This window comes from Bufo gargarizans, chromosome 6 (genome assembly GCF_014858855.1).
Source record: "Bufo gargarizans isolate SCDJY-AF-19 chromosome 6, ASM1485885v1, whole genome shotgun sequence".
Classification (NCBI taxonomy): domain Eukaryota; kingdom Metazoa; phylum Chordata; class Amphibia; order Anura; family Bufonidae; genus Bufo; species Bufo gargarizans.
Window position 1 is genome coordinate 219526363 of NC_058085.1, and position 26297 is coordinate 219552659.

At 45.7% G+C, this 26297-nt stretch overlaps 1 protein-coding gene across 1 annotated transcript in view; it reads left to right on the top strand.

Moving 5' to 3' along the window:
* The window catches only part of PRPF19 (pre-mRNA processing factor 19), a 276098-nt gene that overhangs the window by 208113 nt on the left and 41688 nt on the right, over nucleotides 1-26297 (top strand). Inside the window, exon 14 of the mRNA XM_044296948.1 lies at nucleotides 7587-7757. Within this exon, the coding sequence (XP_044152883.1) occupies nucleotides 7587-7757 (171 nt within the window). The remainder of the gene's footprint in view (nucleotides 1-7586; nucleotides 7758-26297) is intronic.

A 26297-nucleotide genomic window follows, 5' to 3' on the forward strand; every position in this document is an offset into this window, starting at 1 on the left:
CCCTCATAGACCATTTCAACCAGAAATTTGCAGATTTGTATACCCCAAAGCAAAACATCTGCGTAGATGAGTCCCTAATACATTTTACCGGGCGCCTTGGCTTCAAACAATACATCCCAAGCAAGCGTGCCCGGTATGGGGTCAAATTGTATAAGCTCTGTAAAAGGGCCACATGCTATACCCACAAATTTCGTGTCTGAGGGAAAAGATCAGACCCTGGAGCCGGTCGGTTGCCCTGACTACCTGGGGAGTAGTGGGAAGACAGTCTGGGACTTGGTATCACCCTTATTCGGTAAGGGGTACCATCTTTATGTGGAGAATTTCTACACAAGTGTGGCCCTCTTCAGGCATTTGTTTCTAGAACAGATTGGCTGCTGTGGCACCGCGCGAACTAGTCGCGCGGGCTTCCCCCAACGGCTCGTTACCACCCGTCTTGCAAGGGGGGAGAGGGCTGCCTTGTGTAACAAAGAACTGGTCTCCTCCATTCACGCAGACACGACAATACAAATTGAGCGAGCAACCTGTGTCATTGAAAAGCGCCTCTCAGTCCTTGACTATAACCTTCACAAGGGAGGGGTGGACTTCAATGACCAGATGTTGTCTCCGTATTTAGTTTCCCGCAGAACCAGACGCTGGTATAAGAAGGTGTCTGTATATTTGATTCAATTGGCTCTGTATAATAATTTTGTTCTCTACAGTAAGGCTGGGAGAACACGATCCTTCCTCAAATTTCAGGAAGAGATCATCGAGAACCTCCTGTATCCAGGAAGTTCCGTGGCCCCATCCACCAGTGTAATTAGCCGTCTACACGAGCGACATTTCCCCAATGTCGTTGCCGGTACCTCAACCCAACAGTCACCCCGAAAAAGATGTAGTGTCTGTAGCAGGAGTGGAATAAGGCATGACACCCGCTATTTCTGTCCTGACTGCCCTGACCTCCCTGCCCTATGCTTAGGGGAGTGTTTCCGGAAGTACCACACACAGGTACACCTAGCATAGGGATCACATCTCACCAGTACAGGCACACAGGGCTATTAGGGCCCATTCACACAGAGCTGCTGCAAACCTCTCCTTTCACCTGGGACACAGTGCATAACGCACTTCGCCACATCTTTGGGCGATTTGCGCTTTGCACATTGTCCCATGGGGAAAGAGAGGTTTGTCCTATAAAGGTAAAAAAATAAATCACAAGTAAGCAAAAAGGTTTATGTTCAGTTCAAAAAGTTAAAGTTTAATATGTTCTGTTCGAAAGTTAATAAAATGATTGCGTTGCGGCCTTTTTTTTTTTTTTTTTTTTAACCTTCCAGGTGGACCAACCGATCGACTAGCTGCAGCACTGATGTGCATTCTGACAGAAGCATTGCGCTGCTGTCAGATTACACACAAGTCTGTGTATGCGGCGCTGCAAGACGAGATTTCTCCTCTGCAGTAAAAGATACGTTTGCCGAGGCTTCTGAGCTGAGGAGGCGGTGGTGTTCCTATGCTTTGGCAAACACTTTGTATATATATTTAAAAAAATATATATATATATCCCGGCACTGATTTATTTATCCACATCGATTGATGTGAATGGAGAAATCTGATTTGCCAGGGCATATGAGCTAAGTGGGTATGGATGTAGGGCAGAGCTCCTATGTCCTGGCAGACGTCCTTTTTTTCTTTTCTTTTCTTTTTATTTTTTTTATTTTTTTTTTTTTTTTTTTGGGCAGAGATTTTTTTCATCCACATTGATCGATGCGAATGAAGAAATCTGTGCCGTTCATTGTTTTTTTCTTTCAGCCCAGAGGCTGATCGGAAAAAAATATCTCATTACCTGTATGCTCAATATAAGGAGAATAGCAGAAACTCCTAATGCTGGCCATACATGTAATGATTGCGGAGACCCTCAAATGCCAGGGCAGTACAAACACCCCACAACTGACCCCATTTTGGAAAGAAGACACCCCAAGGTATTTGCTGAGGGGCATATTGAGTCCATGAAAGATTGAAATTTTTGTCGCAAGTTAGCGGAAAGTGAGACTTTGTGAGAAAAAAAAACAAAACCAATTTCCGCTAACTTATGCCAAAAAAAAAATTCTATGAACTCTCCAGGCCCCTTATTGAATACCTTGGGGTGTCTTCTTTCCAAAGTGGGGTCACATGTGGGGTATTTATACTGCCCTGGCTTTTTAGGGGCCCTAAAGCGTGAGAACAAGTCTGGGATCCAAATGTCTAAAAATGCCCTCCTAAAAGGAAAATTTCGGCACCTTTGCGCATCTAGGCTGCAAAAAAGTGTCACATGTGGTATCGCCGTACTCAGAAGAAGTTGGGGAATGTGTTTTGGGGTGTCATTTTACATACAGACGTGGACAAAATTGTTGGTACCCTTTGGTCAATGAAAGAAAAAGTCACAATGGTCACAGAAATAACTTTAATCTGACAAAAGTAATAATAAATTAAAATTCTATAAATGTTAACCAATGAAAGTCAGACATTGTTTTTCAACCATGCTTCAACAGAATTATGTAAAAAAATAAACTCCTGAAACAGGCATGGACAAAAATGATGGTACCCCTAGAAAACACAGAACATAATGTGACCAAAGGGACATGTTAATTCAAGGTGTGTCCACTAATTAGCATCACAGGTGTCTACAACCTTGTAATCAGCCATTGGGCCTATATATATGGCTCCAGGTAATCACTGTGTTGTTTGGTGATATGGTGTGTACCACACTCGACATGGACCAGAGGAAGCAAAGGAAAGAGCTGTCTCAAGAGATCAGAAAGAAAATTATAGACAAGCATGTTAAAGGTAAAGGCTATAAGACCATCTCCAAGCAACTAGATGTTCCTGTGAGTACAGTTGCACATATTATTCATAAGTTTAAGATCCATGGGACTGTAGCCAACCTCCCTGGACGTGGCCGCAGGAGGAAAATTGATGACAAATCTAAGAGACGGATAATCCGAATGGTAACAAAAGAGCCTAGAAAGACTTCTAAAGAGATTCAAGGTGAACTTCATGCTCAAGGAACATCAGTGTCAGATCGCACCATCCGTCGTTGTTTGAGCCAAAGTGGACTACATGGGAGACGACCAAGGAGGACACCATTGTTGAAAACGAATCATAAAAAAGCAAGACTGGAATATGCCAAACTACATGTTGACAAGCCACAAAGCTTCTGGGAGAATGTCCTGTGGACAGATGAGACAAAAATCGAAGTTTTTGCCAAGGCACATCAGCTGTATGTTCACAGACGAAAAAATGAAGCATATCAAGAAAAGAACACTGTCCCTACTGTGAAACATGGAGGAGGCTCTGTTATGTTCTGGGGCTGCTTTGCTGCGTCTGGCACAGGGTGTCTTGAATCTGTGCAGGGTACAATGAAATCTCAAGACTATCAAGGAATTCTAGAGAGAAATGTACTAGCCAGTGTCAGAAAGCTTGGTCTCAGTCGCAGGTCATGGGTCTTGCAACAGGACAATGACCCAAAACACACCGCTAAAAACACCCAAGAATGGCTAAGAGGAAAAAATTGGACTATTCTAAAGTGGCCTTCTATGAGCCCTGACCTCAATCCTATTGAGCATCTTTGGAAGGAGCTGAAACATGCAGTCTGGAAAAGGCACCCTTCAAACCGGACACAACTGGAGCAGTTTGCTCTGAGGAGTGGGCCAAAATACCTGCTGAGAGGTGCAGATGTCTCATTGACAGTTACAGGAAGCGTTTGATTGCAGTGATTGCCTCAAAAGGTTGCGCAACAAAATATTAAGTTAGGGGTACCATCATTTTTGTCCATGCCTGTTTCATGAGTTTATTTTTTTACATAATTCTGTTGAAGCATGGTTGAAAAACAATGTCTGACTTTCATTGGTTAACATTTATAGAATTTTAATTTATTATTACTTTTGTCAGATTAAAGTTATTTCTGTGACCATTGTGACTTTTTCTTTCATTGACCAAAGGGTACCAACAATTTTGTCCACGTCTGTATACCCATGCTGGGTGAGAGAAATATCTTGGTCAAATGCCAACTTTGTATAAAAAAAAATGGGAAAAGTTGTCTGGGTATATGTAAAATGACACCCCAAAACACATTCCCTAACTTCTCCTGAGTACGGCGATACCAGATTTGTGACACTTTATTGTAGCCTAGGTGGGCAAAGGGGCACACATTCCAAAGAGCACCTTTCGGATTTACCAGTCATTTTTTTTTACAGATTTTGATTGCAAACTACTTCTCACGCATATGGGCCCCTAAAATGCCAGGGCAGTATAACTACCCCACAAGTGACCCCATTTTGGAAAGAAGACACCCCAAGGTATTCCGTGAGGGGCATGGCGAGTTCCTAGAATTTTTTATTTTTTGTCGCAAGATAGTGGAATATGAGACTTTCTAAGGAAAAAAATAAAAAATCATCATTTTCCGCTAACTTGTTACAAAAAATGCAGTTTGCAATCAAAGTAGTTTGCAATCAAAATGTGTAAAAAATGGCCTGTGAAATCCGAAAGGTGCTCTTTGGAATGTGTGCCCCTTTGCCCACCTTGGCTGCAAAAAAGTGTCACACGTGGTATCGCCGTACTCAGGAGAAGTTGGGGAATGTGTTTTGGGGTGTCATTTTACATATACCCATGCTGGGTGAGATAAATATCTTGGTCAAATGCCAACTTTGTATAAAAAATTGGAAAAGTTGTATTTTGCCAAGATATTTCTCTCACCCAGCATGGGTATATGTAAAATGACACCCCAAAACACATTCCCCAACTTCTCCCGAGTACGGCGATACCAGATGTGTGACACTTTTTTGCAGCCTAGGTGGGCAAAGGGACCCACATTCCAAAGTGCACCTTTCTGATTTCACCGGTCATTTTTCACAGATTTTGATTGCAAACTACTTCTCACGCATATGGGCCCCTTAAATGCCAGGGCAGTATAACTACCCCACAAGTGACCCCATTTTGGAAAGAAGACACCCCAAGGTATTTTGTGATGGGCATAGTGAGTTCATGGAAGTTTTAATTTTGTCACAAGTTAGTGGAATATGAGACTTTCTAAGGAAAAAAAAAATATAAAAATCATCATTTTCCGCTAACTTAAAAAATAAAAAAGATCTTAATCCCATTGAGAACTTGTGGTCAATCCTCAAGAAGCGGGCGGACAAACAAAAACCCTCTAATTCTGACAAACTCCAAGAAGTGATTATGAAATAATGGGTTGCTATCAGTCAGGAATTGGCCCAGAAGTTGATTGAGAGCCTGCGCAGTCGTATTGCAGAGGTCCTGAAAAAGTGCCAACACTGCAAATAATTACTCTTTGCATAAATGTCATGTAATAGTCGATAAAAGCCTTTGAAACGTATGAAGTGCGTGTAATTATATTTCACTACATCACAGAAACAACTGAAACAAAGATCTAAAAGCAGTTTAGCAGCAAACTTTGTGAAAACTAATATTTGTGTTATTCTCAAAACTTTTGGCCACGACTGTAGGTATCGCAACATACGTATCGACCTATAAAAATATCACATGATCCACCACGTCAAGTGAACACCGTAAAAAAAATTAGTCATTTTCTGGTCACTTTGCCTCACAAAAAATTTAATACCAAGCGATCCAAAAATCGTATGTACCCCAAAATGGTACCAATTAAATCAACCTGTGTACCCCATGTTCGCAAAAGATGAAAATAAATACACCATTTGTTTGTGCTGCAAAAATGAACATTTGCGCAGCTTTGGTTTCCGAAATACTATGCGCTTGATTTGCTGAAACCTCGCCGACTTTCCACCACATGTTCTTAAATTTCACTATTCGTTTGTGCCGCAAAAATTAGCATTTGTGCCGATACGGTTCCTGAGATATTGCGCGTTACATTTTTATGAAGCCCCACACTCTTTCCACCCCATGTTCTTGAATTTCAAAAAGAAATACACCATTCGTTTGTGCTGCAAAAATGAAAGTTTGCGGCGCTTTGGTTTCTGAGATGTTGCGCGCTCCGTATGCTTAAAAAAAAAATACACCATTCGTTTGTTCCGCAAATCACTAACTGATGCATGGATAAAGGCCTCATGCACACGACCGTGGTGTGTTTTGTGGTCCGCAAAACGCGGATTGCGTCCCGGTGCGTTCCGCAATTTGCGGAACGGCACGGACAGCCTTCAATATAAATGCCGTAAAGCGCGGACAAGAATAGGACATGTTATAATTTTTTAGCGAGAAACGGATGCCGACAGCACACAATTCCTGACTGATAGCAACCCAACTCAATGGGATTAAGATCTGGGGAGTTTCCAGGCCATGGACCCAAAATGTCAACGTTTTGGCCCCGGCCCACTTAGCTATCACATTTGCCTTATGGCACTGTGCTCCATCGTGCTGGAAAATGCATTGTGCTTCACCAAACTGTTGGATTGTTGGAAGAAGTTGCTGTTGGTGGGTGTTTTAGTACCATTCTTTATTCATGGCTGTGTTTTTGGGCAAAATTGTGAGTGAGCCCACTCCCTTGGATGAGAAGCAACCCCACACATGAATGGTCTCAGGATGCTTTACTGTTGGCATGACACAGGACTGATGGTAGCGCTCACCTTTTCTTCTCTGGACGAGCCTTTTTCCAGATGCCCCGAACAATCGGAGAGAGGCTTTATCGGAGAATATGACTTTGCCCCAGTCCTCAGCAGTCTATTCGCCAAACTTTCTGCAGAAGATCAATCTGTCCCTGATGTTTTTTTGGAGAGAAGTGGCTTCTTTGCTGCCCTTCTTGACACCAGGCCATCTTCCAAAAGTCTTCGCCTCACTGTGCGTGCAGATGAGCTCACACCTGCCTGCTGCCATTTCTGAGCAAACTCTGCCGAGCTCCGGATTGGCTATTTCCATTGGCCCCATAGAAATGAATTGGAGAGGGGCCGTGCATGTGCAGTACGCTTCCATTCACTTCTATGGAGAGCCAGCTTGGTGGTGGCTGGACCGGAGTCCTCCAGCCACCACCTTGTGGGGCTCCGTTCTCTATATAGGTGCGGGTCCCAGCTGTGGGACTCGCACCTAACGGACAATGGGGGCATATCTTACTGATATGCCTCCATTGTCCATGATGAGACAACCCGTTTAAGGTGTTTTCATCCCATATATTTAAATACCCCCTTTTTGGTATCTGTCTGGCATTTACTGTGTATTGTTTGTAATAATGAAGCCCTGGGGGAAAAAAACCTCACTAAGGCCTCATGTACACGGCCATACCGTGTTTTGCAGTCCCCATATCGCTGATCCAGAAAACATGGATACTGGCCGTGTGCATTCCGAATTTTGCACAACAGATTGTCCAGCCCTCGATAGACCAGTCCTATCCTTGTCCTTGATACAGACAAGAATAGGACATGTGTGTTTCTTTTTTTGTTTTGTTTTTTGCCGGCCGCAGAACAGATCTATGGATGCGGACAGCACACCTCTGCTTGCCACAAACTCCTCACCATATTGACCTTTTTATGTAAAAAATGTAATTGCTTTACATTTTTTCTAATGTGTATTTATTGTATGTTATACAATAATTTTGTAATAGTTCTTCTTTGTCATACTACCAGTAAAACTAAAATGTTTGTGGTTTTTATCAGGAACGATCAAATGTGGCCAATTTTCCTGGGCATTCTGGCCCTGTATCATGTGTGGCGTTTTCAGAAAATGGGTATTACTTGGCAACTGCTGCTGAAGATTCCAGCGTCAAACTGTGGGATTTACGGAAACTAAAGAACTTCAAGACCCTGCAATTAGAAGAGGGATACCAGGTGTGAGATCTTGCAAAAATTCCTGTACTATCAATAGAAATATTTTCTCTTTTATGTGCAGAACTTAAAGGGGTTGGACACTTTCTGGTTACTGTTGAACTATGTGTTTGTAAGATGATAATATGGCCTTTACTAATATAGCCTAATATAGTTAAAATTCTGCACCAGTTTCTATATTTCGTAAGATATGCCATGTTTGCTAATTCTTTTGTGCTGTCCACATAGAAATCCTGTCCTTGAGATGACAGCTGATGGAAGGTCTTGACCAGGCAACTCTCCTCAATGTGATGTCTTCTCCATTCAAATACATTTCGCATGGCATCTGCACTTGCAATGTTGGGAGTTTAGTGCAGTGTGTTTTGATAAAGGAGAAATCACATTGAAGTGAGTTGCTGGTCACATGACCCTCAATCAGCAGCCATCTTGTTGACAGGACCTCTATGCACAGATGATTTCCACTTCACCACCATGACGGCCCAGAGAGATTGACCCTGACCTCTGTAGGAACAGGAACAGAGATAGGTTAAAAGGACCCCTCCCACCACCATTCACCAGTGTGTTCCTGCCCCTATAGCGGTCAGGGAAGAGAAAAGTCCTCTCTGGCTTTCAGGGAGATGAAGTGTATAAAAACCCCATTTTTTTTTTTTTTTTTTTTATTTTCTTTTTTTTTTGGGTTACCCGGGTGCCGCATCGGCGGAAATTTTGCTTCCCTTGCGGGCCTCCCACCCAGGACTGCGTCCCCTGCTCTCCGTTCCAAAGCTGACTGGGAGCCTGCCCTGAGCTGCCGCAGGGTCGCCTGCCTCCCTGTGTAGGTAGCCGGGAGCACATTTGCGCAGGCGCGCGCGTCTGACGTCACTTCCGGGCCGCCGGGCGAGACCCGGGAGTGGACGTCTTCAAAAACTCGCATGCACTTTCCCGCTGCGCTCTCTTCTTTGCCGGGCGAAATGTCGGACCAGAAAAAGGAGCTGCAGCAGAAGGAGCAGACCGCTCTAGATTGCCCCTGCGTGAGTAGCCCACCTGGGCATGCCGGCAGCTTTACATATGCTGATCTGGGGGGAGGGAGCCTCAGGTAACCACTGGGTAGGAGCCCCTCCTTCCCTAAGGTCTTCTGGTATAATGCACCTATACTGGACCTGCACAAAATTGATGGGCTGCTGTCTCACTTTAGGCCAAACTAGTTTTGAAAAAAGCCCAGGAAGACCGCCAGATGCATCCAGTGCTCCGTCAGGGTTCCCGATGATTATCCTAAGAAACTTTGCAAGGATTTTATTGCCAGGATTGTGAGAGGAAAAACAATCCTAATTATGCAGGAATTTAGAACTATGATTCAGGAGGAGGTTAAATCTTCTCTAGCCTTTCTCCGTGAGGACACCCTGGGGGCTCGCCCACCCAATCGTCCCAGAAGGGCAGACATCTCCTCCTCAGACTCCGAGGATTTGGAGGGCGAGGCCTCATCTTCCAAAAACGAGGACGACGAGTTCCCCCTATCAGAGGGCAAAATCGTCGAGGAATCTAGAAAATTCTTCTTCTCTCCTAGCGAGATGAGTGACCTTCTAAAAGCTAAATGAAAATATTAAAGAGATGGTGATGGACGAATGGGCCCATCCAGAAAAGAAACTAGGTATTTCCAAGGATTTTGGGAACCGCCTTGTATTTGACCCGTCACTCTTAAGATCTTTGACGAGGTTCCCAGAATTGACGTCCAGGTGGCCAAAGTTAATTTAAAAAAACTCTCTACCATTCGAGGGCTCCTCTCAGTTAAAGGACACCATGGAGAGGAAGGCGGACAGTCTATTAAAAAAAAAAATCCTGTGGGGCAGCTATGTTCAGTGTTAAGACCAACATAGCTGCTACTTCAGTCGCCAGGTCTATGTACCTGTGGCTAATTGAGTTAGAGAATCATCCAGGGAACAAATATTAGACTCTCTTGCCTTGTTAAAATCCGCCACGGGGTTCTTAGCGGATGCCTCCACCGAGACAATTAAATTCTCGGCCAAGGACGCGGCTTTGTCCAATGCTGCCCGGAGGGCACTGTGGATGAAATCTTGGTCATCGTCATCACTTCAAAAATGAAGCTGTGCTCTATAGCCTTCTCGGGCGAATACTTGTTCGGTACTGTATAGGACAAGATTCTCGAGAAGGCTACTGATAAAAAGAAAGGGTTCCCTGAAGAGAGAAACCTTCCTTTCGTAACCAATACCCTCAAAATAGTTCCTTTCGTAACCAATACCCTCAAAATAGTTCCTTTTGTGGTAAAGGTAAATCCGGACAGAAGAGTTACCCAAGAGGGGGGGAAAGGTAGAGGATACCTCCTTAATCCCCAGAACAAGGGCGGTGAGAAACAGTGACGCCAGGATAGGGGGAAGACTTCTTTGCCCAGTGGCATCAGACTTCTCCCAACCCCTGGGCGCAAGTTCTTCTCAGAAACGGCTACAGGATAGTTATCCTCCCCCCCAATCCTCCGAATGTATTTCTGGTATCTCACCACTCTTCCCCATTCCAGCAGAACCAAATTTGGAAGGAGGTCCAGAATCTTCTGGACTTGGGTGTAGTGGTTTCTGTTCCTGAGCTTCAACGGGGGCAGGGATTCTGCTCCAACCTTTTCTTAGTAAAAAGGCCAGGGGGTTCCTTTCGCATGATTATAAACCTCAAAAAGTTAGAGATTCGTAGTTTACAAAAAATTAAAAATGGAATCCCTAGACTCTACCATTCCTTTAATTCAAAAAGACTGGTTCCTTTGCACAATCGACCTGAAGGACGCATATTATCATGTTCAACCTGACACAAAAACTCAGACAAGCTTCCAGGGCTGCTGAGCGGCGATGGAAGAAATCCCATTCAAAAGATCATTTCACCGCGTACAAGCAATCCCTCCTCATATTCAAATCCTTACTCGCTGATGCAAAACAGGCCTACTTCTCATCTCTCACATCTTCCCTGGCCCACAGCCCTAAACAACTTTTTTGCACTTTTAACTCCCTTCTCCGTCCCCCAGCGCCCCCACACTCTCCTCGCTTCTCAGCTGAGGACTTTGCCAAATATTTCAAACAAAAGAACCTTGTGACGAAACCAACCTCGCCACGGTGTTTTGGAGGGGGCTGGTTGCTAGCCTCTTGCCTCAGGATTATGGCCCATACTAACTTTAAAGAAAACAGGCCGGCCGCACAGCTTAAATCTGTCTTTGGAATTGTGTTTTATGTTATTATGCGTTCGGTTAAATTGTATGTTATGTGAGGGCACCCAGATAGCTAATATTATTGTATTCGTGTATTCTGAGTGCCATTAACCTAATGATATGCACTCAGACTTGAGCTATCTGGGGATATGTTAAATGTCTGTGTTTGCTGTGGGGGTGTGCCATTGTGTATTTGGGTGGTGATTCCTGTCCTGTTGTTCCCACATGTGTATTGGTGTTTTCCCTTTGTCCTGAGACATAATTGGATTGCTCCTCGGGTGTCGCCAGGCAGAGAGGAGGAAACCATGATGCATTGTGGGGATGTGTTGTGTCTGTGTATCCTGAATTTCTGCATATCTGTACTGTGTCGGTCTCCATTCTGGTCCCCTAAGGGCGTGGCCACCAGATGGGGACCTGCATAAATACGGGTGGGTAGCCCTCAATAAAGTGTTCCTGTTTTATCCTTCATCATGCTGAGACTGGTGTTTGGATAACTGATCAAACTGGGGGATTGCTATACGCTATACTCCCCTGGCATAACTACGAGCTCTTGTAAGAGCTGTTCCTGCTCTCTGGCTGTAGGAGAGGTTCACCCACTGGAGCCTGGAGCCTTGTCGTAGGTCCAGCGTGGGTGGAGGACGGTGAGACCCCAACCAAGCTGCGGCGGTTCGTGGGGTCTGCAGGGCGTATGGTGTCAAGTGGAGTGCTTGGAGTCCTCGGAAAGCACTAGGAGCATCTATCGACGGAGGTACCCGGTCGGGGTGCTAGGCGTTCCGTTACAAACTTCATCAGAGAAAGCTTCACTACACAGACCCTCTACACAACTGCTCGGTCCTCTTCTCCCAAAACCCGCTTCTCCACCATTACAGAAGAAAAACTCTACACTCTACTCTCCAGATCACATCTCACCACCTGTGCACTTGACCCAATCCCATCCCACCTAGGGTTGGACGATATCAAAATTATTCAGATGATAACGATATTAAAAAATGTATTTCGATAACGATATATATCGCAATAAATACCTGTTTTAAAGAAAAAAAAATAGATGTTATACTGTATGGGGGGCCACAAGGAGACGTTATACTGTATGGGGGGCCACAAGGAGACGTTATACTGTATGGGGGGCCGCCACAAGGAGACTTTATACTGTATGGGGGCGGCCACAAGGAGACGTTACACTGCATGGGGGCGGCCACAAGGAGACGTTACACTGTATAGGGGCGGCCGCAAGGGGACGTTACACTGTATAGGGGCGGCCGCAAGGGGACGTTACACTGTATGGGGGCGGCCGCAAGGGGACGTTACACTGTATGGGGGCAGCCGCAAGGGGACGTTACACTGTATGGGGGCAGCCGCAAGGGGACGTTACACTGTATGGGGGCGGCCGCAAGGGGACGTTACACTGTATGGGGGCGGCCGCAAGGGGACGTTACACTGTATGGGGGCGGCCGCAAGGGGACGTTACACTGTATGGGGGCGGCCGCAAGGGGACGTTACACTGTATGGGGGCGGCCGCAAGGGGACGTTACACTGTATGGGGGCGGCCGCAAGGGGACGTTACACTGTATGGGGGCAGCCGCAAGGGGACGTTACACTGTATGGGGGCAGTCGCAAGGGGACGTTACATACAGCAGCTGCCCCCCATGTCTTATGGACACCTGTGTGACAGAGTGTGTACAGGGTGCATGTAGCAGAGCAGGAAGTCTGGCAGGGACTCGGTGACACGATTCTTTTAACTAATAAACTCTCAGACGATTCTGAGTCCCTGCAATAACTATACATTGTAAGTCCCTCCTGACCTTTGATTCACTGGAGACTGAGCCGACTCTGTACTGCGCTGCTCAACTCAGCCTGGGGGCGTCACCTGATTCCGACGTGAGACGTCAGTCGGTGTGCGGAGGCAGCACATTCTGAGCAGGAAGGAGGAGCGGCTGCTAGAAGAAACTAGTAGATAATGATGGGGGAGGGCAGCCGCGGACGCAGTTTTAAAAGCGATGACGTCACGAAATATACCGCGGTATTAAGGAAACAGCAATATACCGCGGTATTAAAAAAAGGCGATATCGTGATACCGGTATATCGCCCAACCCTAATCCCACCTCATCCCTAACCTCACCACAGTGTTTATCCCAGCCCTAACTCTTCTCTTCAACCTATCACTAACCTCTGGTGTCTTCCCCTCTGCTTTTAAACACGCTACCATTACACCATCCTCAAAAAGCCTTCACTTGACCCATCTTCTTTGTCCAGTTATCGCCCCATATCACTGCTTCCGTATGCCTCAAAGCTACTTAACTGCCTCCGGACCGCCTAACGCAGATGTGCGGTCTGGAGGCGGCAGCCCTGCGCACGACGACGCATATACGCGTCATCTCGCGAGGGCCGGGATTTCCTGTGAACGCGTGCACACAGGCGCGCGCGCTCACAGGAACGGAAGGTAAGCGAGTGGATCTCCAGCCTGCCAGCGGCGATCACTCGCTGGCAGGCTGGAGATCTGATTTTTTTTTTTTAACCCCTAACAGGTATATTAGACACTGTTTTGATAACAGCGTCTAATATACCTGCTACCTGGTCCTCTGGTGGTCCCTTTTATTAGGATCGACCACCAGAGGACACAGGTAGGTCAGTACAGTCGCACCCAAACACTACACTACACTACACCCCCCCCCCCCCCCCCCCGGTCACTTATTAACCCTTTATGAACCCATGATCACCCATGATCATCCCATATACACTCCCTGATCACCCCCTGTCATTGATCACCCCCCTGTCATTGATCACCCCCCTGTAAGGCTCCATTCAGACGTCCGCATGATTTTTACGGATCCATGGATCGGATCCGCAAAACACATGCGGACGTCTGAATGGAGCCTTACAGGGGGGTGATCAATGACAGGCGGGTGATCACCCATATACACTCCCTGATCACCCCCTGTCATTGATCACCCCCTGTCATTGATCACCCCCTGTCATTGATCACCCCCTGTCATTGATCACCCCCTGTCATTGATCACCCCCTGTCATTGATCACCCCCTGTCATTGATCACCCCCTGTCATTGATCACCCCCTGTCATTGATCACCCCCTGTCATTGATCACCCCCTGTCATTGATCACCCCCCTGTCATTGATCACCCCCCTGTAAGGCTCCATTCAGACGTCCGCATGTGTTTTGCGGAACCGATCCATGTATCCGTAAAAATCATACGGACGTCTGAATGGAGCCTTACAGGGGGGTGATCAATGAAAGGGGGGTGATCAGGGAGTCTATATGGGTGATCACCCCCCTGTCATTGATCACCCCCCTGTAAGGCTCCATTCAGACGTCCGCATGTGTTTTGCGGATCCGATCCATGGATCCGTAAAAATCATACGGACGTCTGAATGGAGCCTTACCAGGGGGGTGATCAATGACAGGGGGGTGATCCGGGAGTCTATATGGGTGATCACCCCCCTGTCATTGATCACCCCCCCCGGTAAGGCTCCATTCAGACATTTTTTTGGCCCAAGTTAGCGGAAATTTTTTGTTTGTTTTTGTTTTTTCTTACTAAGGCTCATATTCCACTAACTTGTGTCAAAAAATAAAATCTCACATGAACTCGCCATACCCCTCACGGAATCCAAATGCGTAAACATTTTTAGACATTTATATTCCAGACTTCTTCTCACGCTTTAGGGCCCCTTAAAAGCCAGGGCAGTATAAATACCCCACATGTGACCCCATTTCGGAAAGAAGACACCCCAAGGTATTCCGTGAGGGGCATATTGAGTCCATGAAAGATTAATATTTTTGTCCTAAGTTAGCGGAAAGTGAGACTTTGTGAGAAAAAAACTAAAAAAATCAATATCCGCTAACTTATGCAAAAAAAAAAAAAATTCCTATGAACTCGCCAGCCCCCTCATTGAATACCTTGGGGTGTCTTCTTTCCAAAGTGGGGTCACATGTGGGGTATTTATACTGCCCTGGCTTTTTAGGGGCCCGAAAGTGTGAGAAGAAGTCTGGGATCCAAATGTCTAAAAATGCCCTCCTAAAAGGAATTTGGGCACCTTTGCGCATCTAGGCTGCAAAAAAGTGTCACACATCTGGTATCGCCGTACTCAGGAGAAGTTGGGCAATGTGTATTGGGGTGTCATTTTACATATACCCATGCTGGGTGAGAAAAATATCTTGGTCAAATGCCAACTTTGTATAAAAAAAATGGGAAATGTTATCTTTTGCCAAGATATTTCTCTCACCCAGCATGGTTATATGTAAAATGACACCCCAAAACACATTCCCCAACTTCTCCTGAGTACGGCGATACCAGATGTGTGACACTTTTTTGCAGCCAAGGTGGGCAAAGGGGCACATATTCCAAAGAGCACCTTTCGGATTTCACAGGCCATTTTTTACAGATTTTGATTGCAAGGTACTTCTTACACATTTGGGCCCCTAAATTGCCAGGGCAGTATAACTACGCCACAAGTGACCCCATTTTGGAAAGAAGACACCCCAAGGTATTCCGTGAGGGGCATGGCGAGTTCCTAGAATTTTTTATTTTTTGTCGCAAGTTAGTGGAATATGAGACTTTGTAAAAAAAAAAAAAAAAAATCATCATTTTCCGCTAACTTGTGACAAAAAATAAAGTTTTATGAACTCACTATGCCAATCAGCGAATACCTTAGAGTGTCTACTTTCCGAAATGGGGTCATTTGTGGGGGTTTTCTACTGTTTGAGCATTGTAGAACCTCAGGAAACATGACAGGTGCTCAGAAAGTCAGAGCTGCTTCAAAAAGCGGAAATTCACATTTTTGTACCATAGTTTGTAAACGCTATAACTTTTACCCAAACCATTTTTTTTTTTGCCCAAACATTTTTTTATCAAAGACATGTAGAACTATAAATTTAGCGAAAAATTTTACAGCTGAAAGTGAAAAATGTCATTTTTTTGCAAAAAAATCATTACATTTCGATTAATAACAAAAAAAGTAAAAATGTCAGCAGCAATAAAATACCACCAAATGAAAGCTCTATTAGTGAGAAGAAAAGGAGGTAAAATTCATTTGGGTGGTAAGTTGCATGACCGAGCGATAAATGGTGAAAGTAGTGTAGTGCCGAAGTGTAAAAAGTGCTCTGGTCATGAAGGGGGTTTCAGCTAGCGGGGCTGAAGTGCTTAAACAACATGTCCATTCTGAACTGTTCTCTCACCTTTCCTCCTGCTCCCTCTTTGACCGCCTACAATCTGGCTTCCAACCCCACCATTCCACTGAGACTGCCCTCACCAAAGTCACCAATGACCTACTGACAGCCAAAACCAAGAAACAATACTCTGTCCTCCTTCTCCTTGACCTGTCCTCTGCCTTCGACACTGTTGACCACTCCCTTCTGTTTCAAACTCTCATCTCTTGGCATCACTGACCTGGCCCTCTCCTGGATCACATCATACCTCACAGACCGTACGTTTAGCGTCTCCCACTCCCGCACCACCTCCTCGTCTCATTCCCTCTGTTGGTGTCCCGCAAGGCTCTGTCCTAAGACCCCTGCTCTTCTCTATCTACACTTTTGGCCTGGGACAGCTCATAGTCCCATGGCTTTCAGTATCACTCCTATGCTGACGACACACACAAATCTACCTCTCTGGTCCAGACCTTACTATCCAGAATCCCACAATGTCTATCTTCTATATCATCCTTCTCCTCTCGCTTTCTAAAACTTAACATGGATTAAACAGAATTCATCCTCTTTCCCCCATCTTGCTCAACCCCCCTCCCCAACAGACCTATCTATCACGATCAATGGCTGCACTCTCTCCCCGGTCAACCAAGTCCGCTGCCTTGGAGTGACCTTGGGTTCTGCCCTCTCCTTCAGACCGCACATCCAAGCACTTTCCACCACCTACCGACTCCAACTCAAAAACATCTCCCGCATCCGTGCTTTCCTTAACTTTGAATCTGCGAAAATGCTTGTACGTGCCCTCATCTCCCGCCTAGACTACTGCAACACTCTCCTCTGTGGCCTTCCATCTAGCACTCTCACACCCCTCCAATCTATCCTCAACTCTGCTTCCCGACTAATCCACCTCTCACCCTATTACTCCTCTGCCAATCCCTTCACTGGCTCCCCATTGCCCAGCAAATTCACCTCAAAGTACTAACAAATACAAGGCCTTCCACAACCTGTTTCCCCATCCCCCCTCCCCACATCTCTGAGCTACTTTCCCGATACACCCCCACATGCTCTCTCCGATCCTCACAAGACCTCCTTCTCTCCTCTCCTCTTATATCCTCTTCCCACAATCGCCTCCAAGATTTCTCCCGTGCATCCCCCATACTCTGGAACTCGCTACCCCAACATATCAGACTCTCACCTACAGTGGAATCCTTCAAAAGAAACCTGAAAACCCACCTCTTCAGACAAGCCTACAACCCGTGACCCTGCTGCCTCCATACCGCCATGACCAACTTCACCCACACCTACTGTGTCCTTCTCCCACACCATGTAGATTGTAAGCCCTCACGGGCCGGGCCCTCTCTCCTTCTGTACCAGTTTGTAACTCATCTTGTTTGATTAGTGCAATTGTCTGTGTTATGTATGTATACCTCTTCTCATATGTACAGCGCTATGGAATGAATGGCGCTATAATAATAATAATGTTCCTATTCACATCCAGTCTCTGAGGCTCCTGCGTTTTGCATAGAAGGATCACAGAGGCTCTGTTCACCATTTCCAGTTCGTGTCTCTCCCCTTCGGGATTTTCACGAAACTGGTGGTAGAGATGGTTGCCTCCCTGAGATCTCAAGGGGTGACTATTGTTCCTTACCAAGACGACTTTTTGCTGATTTCAGACACTGTGGATCAGTCAATAGCGGATCGAGAGACCTTCTGCGCCCTTTTTAGCGGCCCTAGGTTGGGTGATAAATCCAAGTCATCCCTAGTTCCGGATACCAGGGTAAAATTCCTAGGGGTATTGCTGGATTCGGTAAAACAGACTACATTTCTTCCAGCAGAGAGAATTCAGAACCTAAAGACATCAATCGGGGTCTTTCTAGGACGTCGCTTCTTCTCCTGGTGCCAGGTCCATTACAGGGCCCTTCAGTCCTGGCTTCTAAGGAGATGGGACAAACATCTGTCCTCTCTAGACAAAAAGATCCTGATCCCGGGCCATGTAAAATCTTGAGTCTGGTGGTGGCTTCACACAGAAAATCTAAAAAAGGGCATGGTTTGGCTCAAACCCCCAGCAGTGCATGTTCAGACAGATGCAAAGGGATGGGGTGCAAAAATATTCTCCGACCTCTAACAAGGAGCCTGGTCTCTGAAAATTGCAGCTCAGTCCTCAAATTACAGGGAGCTCAGGGCAGTTTGGGAGACAATACGAGCAGCTGCTCCAAAAACTAAAGAACCAGCATATAAAAATCTATTCCGACAATGTAACGACCGTGTCCTACCTCAAACACCAGGGGGGCACACTGTCTCCAAAACTAGAAAGTCTGCCCCTTCCTTTGGGGGGGAAAAATGTAAAATCAGTATCTGCGATTCATTTAAAAGGAAGCCTAAACAGCTCTGCGGACTTCCTCAGCAGGACCACTATAGACCAGGGGGAATGGTCTCTAAACATCGACGTCTTCGATATGATTGTCCAGAGATGGGGCCTCCCATTGGTAGATCTATTTGCTTCAAGGAACAATGCAAAGGTATCAACCTTTTGCTCCCTAAACCCGAGGGACAGGCCTCTAGCGATCAACGCCTTCTCCCTGCACTGGAACTGGGATCTTGCATATGCCTTCCCTCCGTTCACGTTAATCCCAAGGGTTCATTCAGAAGATCATCAGGGACAAGGCCAGAATAATCCTGGTCACCCCATACTGGCCCAAGAGGAGCTGGTTCTCGATCCTAACCAACCGCTCCCCACAGGAAGAATTCATTCTCCCAAGGAGAAAAGATATCCTGATCCAGGGGCCGGTTCTCCATCCACATCCAGAGATCTTCAACCTTTGATCCTGAGTCCGACCTTCTGAGACGCAGAGGTCTCTGAGAGGGAGTGATATCTACCTTGAAGGCCAGCAAAAAGAAAGTGACTAACTCCATCGATTTCAAAATCTGGAGAAGATTCTGCACCTGGTCAGGTGAAGAAGCCCCAGACCAGGCTAAACCAAATATACAGAGGATCCTGGACTTCCTGCAAGAAGGGTCAGATTAGGCTAGAGTCAGGATTACGTCCATCTACCCTTAGAGTCCAGGTCTCGGCGCTTGGTGCTTTTTTCGATTCTGAATTAGCCAGCCATAGATGGATCCAAAGATTCCTGAGGTCTGCAGCCAGACTAAGACCATCTCTTAAATCAAGGGTGCCTACCTGGGACTTAAACATTGTCCTTAGGGGACTCTCAGGTCTGCCTTACGAACCCCTGGACTCGGGTTCCCTAAAGCACCTTTCTCAGAAGGTGGCTTTTCTTGTAGCAATAACATCAGCAAAAAGACTGCGCGAGATCCAGGCATGATCAATAAGACAACCATACCTCCCAATACAGGAAGATCGAATTACCTTGAGGCTAGACCTGTTTTTTTTTACCAAAAGTAGTAGTAACGGACTTCCATAAAAACCAGGAGATCGTTCTTCCCTCTTTTTGCGAGAATCCTAAGAATTCTGCGGAGGAACGATTCCATACCCTAGACGTCAAACTAACAGTACTAAAATACCTAGGGGTTACTAAGGACCTAAGAAATGTGGACAATTTACTAATACTCTTCAGTGGTAAAAAAAAAAAAGGGAAAGCAGCTTCCCGATCTACCATTGCCCAATGGGTAAAACAGGCTATTACAGACTGTTACAAGATGGAAGGCATCAGCTGTCCAGACGTCATTCGGGCTCACTCTACGAGAGCCATATCTGCCTCCTTTGCTGAAAAAGCAGGAGCTTCCCTAGATCAGATATGCCATGCCGCAACCTGGTCCAGTGTAAACACTTTTTCATTAAACATTATAGACTTGACTTATCCAGGTCTTCCGACCTGGCCTTTGGTCGCAAGGTCCTACAGGCTGTTGCCCCACCCTAACACGTATATAATCTGTTATGTCTCTCTGGGCTGTCATGGTGGTGAAGTGGAAAGCCGGAATTAGACTTACCGGTACTTCATTTTCCATGAATCCACCATGACGGCATGATATCCCACCCAGAAAATTATTATGCAGACTTGGTATGAGTTAATACCCAAAAAAAAAAACTAAAAACTTTTGAGTTGTTTCACTTCTTTAACGGTGGTTATGGCCCTATAATCTGGAACTCACTGGTGAATGGTGGTGGGAGGGGTCCTTTTAACCTAGGGGATCAATCTCTCTGGGCCTTCATGATGGATTTGTGGAAAATTAATTACCAGTAAGTCTAATTCCGGTCTTCCCTAATAAGAGGGCATGTCTTATGAAATATAGCATACGTTACAGAATATCAACTCAAGGCTATATTAGTAAGTGCCATATAGTCATCTTACATATACATTGGTCACAAGTAACCAGAAAGTGGCCAACCCATGTTTTTTCTTTTTAGCTAATGCTGTTTGGCTTAAAAATCATGGCATTTTTACTTAAAGGGTTTGTCTCACTTCAGCAAATGGCATTTATTATGTAGAGGAAGTTAATACAAACCATTTTAGTATTGTGATTGTCCATATTGTTTCCTTTGGTTACAACCACCATCAGTGGTGGTCGTGCTTGCACATTATAAGAAAAAGAACTAGCTTATGTGCACCTCCACAGTCCTGGCCACCAAATAGGCCAGCGCTTTTGCTTATAATGTGCAAGAACAACCACCACTGATGAATTGCAGGGTGGTCGTAAACATGGAAACGAGCAGTTTATAATGTGATGGAAAAATGAATCCAGCCAGCAAAGGAAGCATTATGGAGAATGACCATACATTAGTAAGTGCCTTTTATTAACGTCTACATAAATGCTATTTGCTGAAGTGAGACAACCCCTTTAAGAGTAAAATTGGGAATAAAGCAAGTGCTGAAAGCAGTAGCTAGGGCTGGGCAATATTGTCTAAAATTAAAATATATTATTTTTTTTTGGGTTCTCAATCGTCCATAGACTTCAAATGTCAGAGCAGTCCATGTGTATCTGTACAAAGATGTTTCTGAACTTCTAGGAGACTTGGCATCTACACACACTCATCTTGTATTAGTGGGGTCGGGGAGCCAATTGTCAACCTCAGTTAGGCTCTCCATTGAGAAGATAGACTGTTGTTGAGTGCTGTGTATACAAACCAGGGAGTGGCCATATAGTTTCCTGCCCCGATCATATGATATAAGTAAAAGATGAGAGAAAAATTGGAGTGGATAAGTGGACGAGGTATATACAAAAAAGGGAAAAGGAGAGCGCCAAAGGAGAACTGGAAATTGACGGAGAGGCACCAGGTCATGGTGACTCGTTACAGTGAAAGGCAGCTACCCACTTAAAAAAGACAGAACACGAGGACACTAGTTAGTGTACCGCATGCAGAAGAGACAAATAATGGTATAGTGAGGCACCAATTGCACGTAACTAGTGGTAGAGAGAGTAAGTGTATTTATATGGAGTAAGTGAAACGGCACTAAATGGCACACCTACCTTGACTGCTTCTGCAGTTTTTTCACGGAGGGGGCCCCACATCTTCTATGTCTATAAGACCCTTGATTTATGGCTGGACAATTAAGGGTACTTTCACACTAGCGTTATTTTCCATTGAGTATTGAGTTCCGTCCTTGGGGCTCAATACCGGAAAAGTGATCACTTTTTTTATCCTAATGCATTCTGAATGGAGAGCAATATTTTCAGGATGTTCTCAGAACCAAGATAATACTGCAGCATGCTGCGGTTTAATCTCCGTCCAAAATTCTGGAACAAATTTTTTACCATTTGAAATACATTAATGCCGAAAAAAATGTGAAAATAAAAGCTGGATCCGTTATTCCAGGTGACACCGGAGAAACGGATCGGGAACTTCAATGCATTTGTCATACGGATCAGGATCCTGATCCGTCTGACAAATGCCATCAGTTTGCATACGTTTTGACGGATCCGGCAGTTAGTTCCGGTGACAGAACTGCCTGCGGAATCCCCTGACGCAAGTGTGAAAGTACCCTAATAAGATTAATTTGATAGGCATTTCAATGAAGGTGGGTATTGTAACCGCTTGGATCAGAGAAGTTCCCAGATGCTGTGGCAAATAGCAACCCCAGTATCTAGGCACTTTGAGGGGTCTTCCTCTGTCCCCAGTTGCTTAGTGCCGATGCATCGCTATGGCAACCAGGAGCCTTAAGAAAGGTCAGAAGGCCTGCCGTGACTGTATGCCTATTAGGCTATGCTGCCATCAGTTTGTCAGTCTTAGGCCGAATTCACACGGCCGTGTTCCGTGGCCGAGTGCGGGCCGTGAAAACCCTGCCGGGATTCCTGCTGACTGCTGGAGCGCACAGCGTCATGGGTTGCTATGACGCCGTGCGCTTCATGCAGCCACTGCTGGACAGTAATACACTAGTATAGTGTATTACTGTACAGGAGCGGCTGCATGAAGCGCACGGCGTCATAGCAACCCATGACGCCGTGCCCTCTAACAGTCAGCAGGAATCCCGGCATGGTTTTCACGGCCCGTTCTCGGCCGCAAACACGGCCGTGTGCATTCAGCCTTAAGGTCCATTCACTTGTCCATAAATGTTACGTTCCTTCTGGGCACCAACAACATAGTGTTGATACCACATGATACTTCCGTGGTTTTTGTGGCTTAGTGTTGCGGAAAAGGAGCTCCTAGCAATCGTAGCAAACCACTGGGCCCTTCTGGTCCCATTCAAGAGGCCGCAGCTTGCAGCCTACTTAACCAATCCTTACTGTAGATTTGTAGATTTACCAGTCCATTCTCCTGGCAAAAGAGCAGATGATTAACCACAGATGAGATTAATTTAACAACTTGGCCCCATGGCACCTTTTTTCTTCTCTGCAGCTATTGTAAATTTCTATCAGCCATGTTTACCCTTTACTGCTTGGTTATTGCATACATCAGGCACAGTCATTTCATCATTGCTATATGCAGTATGTGTTAAACCTTTGCAGTTCTGGCATGTACCAGGCATCTGTATTGCCTCTTTATCCGGAAGAGTACTTGCCCTATCAATTGATGTTGTATACAACAAGCCTATGCAGTTCAGATGTGTACTAAACAGCTGCATTCCCGAATTTAACAGACAGTAATTGTACTGTCGCTAGGCAGTTCTGTAGTGCACCAAGCAACAGCATTACCCCCTTAAATAGGCGGAGTATTTTCACAACTGATCATTGCCGTCCCTGAAAGAAGCACCCGCATTACCCCTTTTTATTTAGGTGGAGTAATTGTATTGTTTCTTCTGTATCTGACAACCCTACACTGTTCTGATGTGCACCAGGCAGCTGTATTACCCTTTTCAATCAGTGGAGTAATTGTGCTTGGGCAAGCCTACACAGTTCTGATATGCACTAAAAACCTGCCTTACTCTCTTCAAAAGGTGGAGTAATTGCATTATCGCTGTATGTTTTATCTTATAAGCCTATGCACTTCTGATGTGCACCAAGCAACCATGTTAATCCCTTTAGTAGGTGGAGTATTCACATGGTCAATGTATTTGCAGCTAGCAAGGAATGGTGTTTTCCTTGTCTATTGTAGGAAACTAAGCAGGCTTGGTCTGGTTCTGACCTTGATGGGAGTTACATACCTACACTCAGAGGGAGCTGTCAGGCTTTTACCATATTTTCATCTTCTATGATGGAGTAATTGTTCCAGGATGCCATTTAGTCCTGGGCTACACTGTGACTTTGATTTTAATTGTTGAACTACAGCTGCAGTCCAAATGAATGCATTCAGTTGAATTCAGTCTTGTGAACTGCAGCTGTCATTCAATTGCTAAAATCAGTCACGTTACAAAAATTGCAGTGTACCCCAGGCCTTTAGGCACCAGTGTGCTCATGTTTTATTCCTCTAAGGCCCCTTTCACACGGGGAAAATGTGCGGGTGCGTTGCGGGAACACGCGCAGAAAAATGTAATGCATTTTGCACTCGCGTGAGAAAAATCACTCGTGTTTGGTACCCGAACTTCTTCACAGAAGTTTAGGCTTGGGATCGGTGTTTTGTAGATTGTATTATTTTCCCTTATGACATGGGTTTAAGGGAATATAGCATTCTGAATACAGAATGCATAGTACAATAGCACTGGAGGGGTTAAAAAAATAAATAATTTAACTAATCTTAGTCCAGTTGATCGAGTAGCCAGGCTTCTCGTCTGTCTCCTTACTGAACAGGACCTGGTGGAATAGCAGGAATTGGACCTTTGGTGACATCACGTGATCCATCACGTGATCCCCGGAGTGACGTCACCAAAGGTCCTATTCCTACAATGAATGCTTACCACAGGTCTTGTTCAGCAAAGGAGACAAAAGAGAAGTCGGGCTACGCGATCAACTGGATTAAGGTGAGTTAAAAATTATTATTTTTTAACCCCTCCAGCGCTATTTGACTATGCATTCTGTATTCAGAATGCTATTATTTTCCCTTATAACCATGTTCTAAGGGAAAATAATAATGATCGGGTCTTCATCCCGATCGTCTCCTAGCAACCGTGCGTGAAAATCGCACCGCATCCGCACTTGCTTGCGGATGCTTGCGATTTTCAAGCAACCCCATTCATTTCTATGGGGCCTGCGTTACGTGAAAAACGCACAAAGAGGAGCATGCTGCGATTTTCACACAACGCACAAGTGATGCGTGAAAATCACTGCTCATGTGAACAGCCCCATAGAAATGAATAGGTCGGTTTTCAGTGCGGGTGCAATGCGTTCACCTACCAGATTGCACCCGCGCGGAATACTCTCCCCTGTGAAAGGGGCCTAAGTCAATCTGGGCACAATCTGTCTCTGGCTGAGTCTCTTACATTTTGAACATGGTGTCTGAGCTGCAGTCAGCTTGTTATAGAGCAGAATTAACAGAGCAGATTAATATATAGTTTTATGAGAAGATTTAATATTACTTGTAATTCATTTAAATTCCTGCTTATTCTGAGCTTTCCCTCTAGTCAATCTTTCTCCACAAATTTATGTATCAATATGCTCCCTGCAGAATAATACACATGCTGCCTGTAGATTAATACACATTTGATGGTGACATGTTCCCTCTAAGTCTCCCCTTCCAGGACATCTTGGGTAGTCTAATTCATCCTCTTCTAGGAGGCTTTCCTGGACACCTCTGTACAGTGGCGTGTCTAGGGTGTTTGGCACCCGGGGTGGGTCCTTTCTCTGGCACCCCTTCCCCAATACTTAAAGTACCCTCTCACAGTAGTATTGCCTTCATTGTACAACCTTCACAGTAGTTATGTCCAGATATGTGCCCCCTCACAGTAGTTATACCCATATTGTCCCCCCTTAAAGTGTTTATGCCCTCACTGTACAACTTTCACAGTAGTTATGCACACATTGTACCACCTTAAAGTACTTATTCCTTCATTTTGCCCCTTTCACAGTAGGTATGCCCTCATTGTGGTCCCCTCACAGAAGTTAAGCCCTCTCTGTGCCCCTTTCACAGTAGTAATACCGTATCTGTGCCCCCTTAACAGTTATGTCCTCTTTCTGCCTCCTTCACAGTAGTTATGCCGGTCTGTGTCCCCATAACAGTAGTAATGCCTATTGTGCCTCTTTCACAGTAGCAATGCCCATTGTGCCTCTTTCACAGTAGCAATGCCCATTGTGCCTCTTTCACAGTAGCAATGCCCATTGTGCCTCTTTCACAGTAGCAGTGCCCATTGTGCCTCTTTCACAGTAGCAGTGCCCATTGTGCCTCTTTCACAGTAGCAGTGCCCATTGTGCCTCTTTCACAGTAGCAGTGCCCATTGTGCCTCTTTCACAGTAGCAGTGCCCATTGTGCCCCCTTCACAGTAGCAGTGCCCATTGTGCCCCCTTCACAGTAGCAGTGCCCATTGTGCCCCCTTCACAGTAGCAGTGCCCATTGTGCCCCCTTCACAGTAGCAGTGCCCATTGTGCCCCCTTCACAGTAGCAGTGCCCATTGTGCCCCCTTCACAGTAGCAGTGCCCATTGTGCCCCCTTCACAGTTAATTTTTTTTCCTTTTTCAGATGGGAAAACAGTGGACGTCTCGCCTCCCTGTTCTCCCAGGGTCGAGATGCGCCAGTGCCGGTCTCCCGCACTGCTGCCTCCCCCACAGAAGACAAGGTGGACCACGGCAGCCTCGCTCCCCTGCATCCTGCCAGCCAAGGGGTCACCCATCCAAGCCCCCCTTTTCCAGCGTCCTGCCACTACGGTGCCAGTAGCTGAAGGGGTGATCCTGCTGGACCAGTGGAGGGGTGAAGATGGCAGCAGGAAAGAGAAGAGAGTACACGGGAC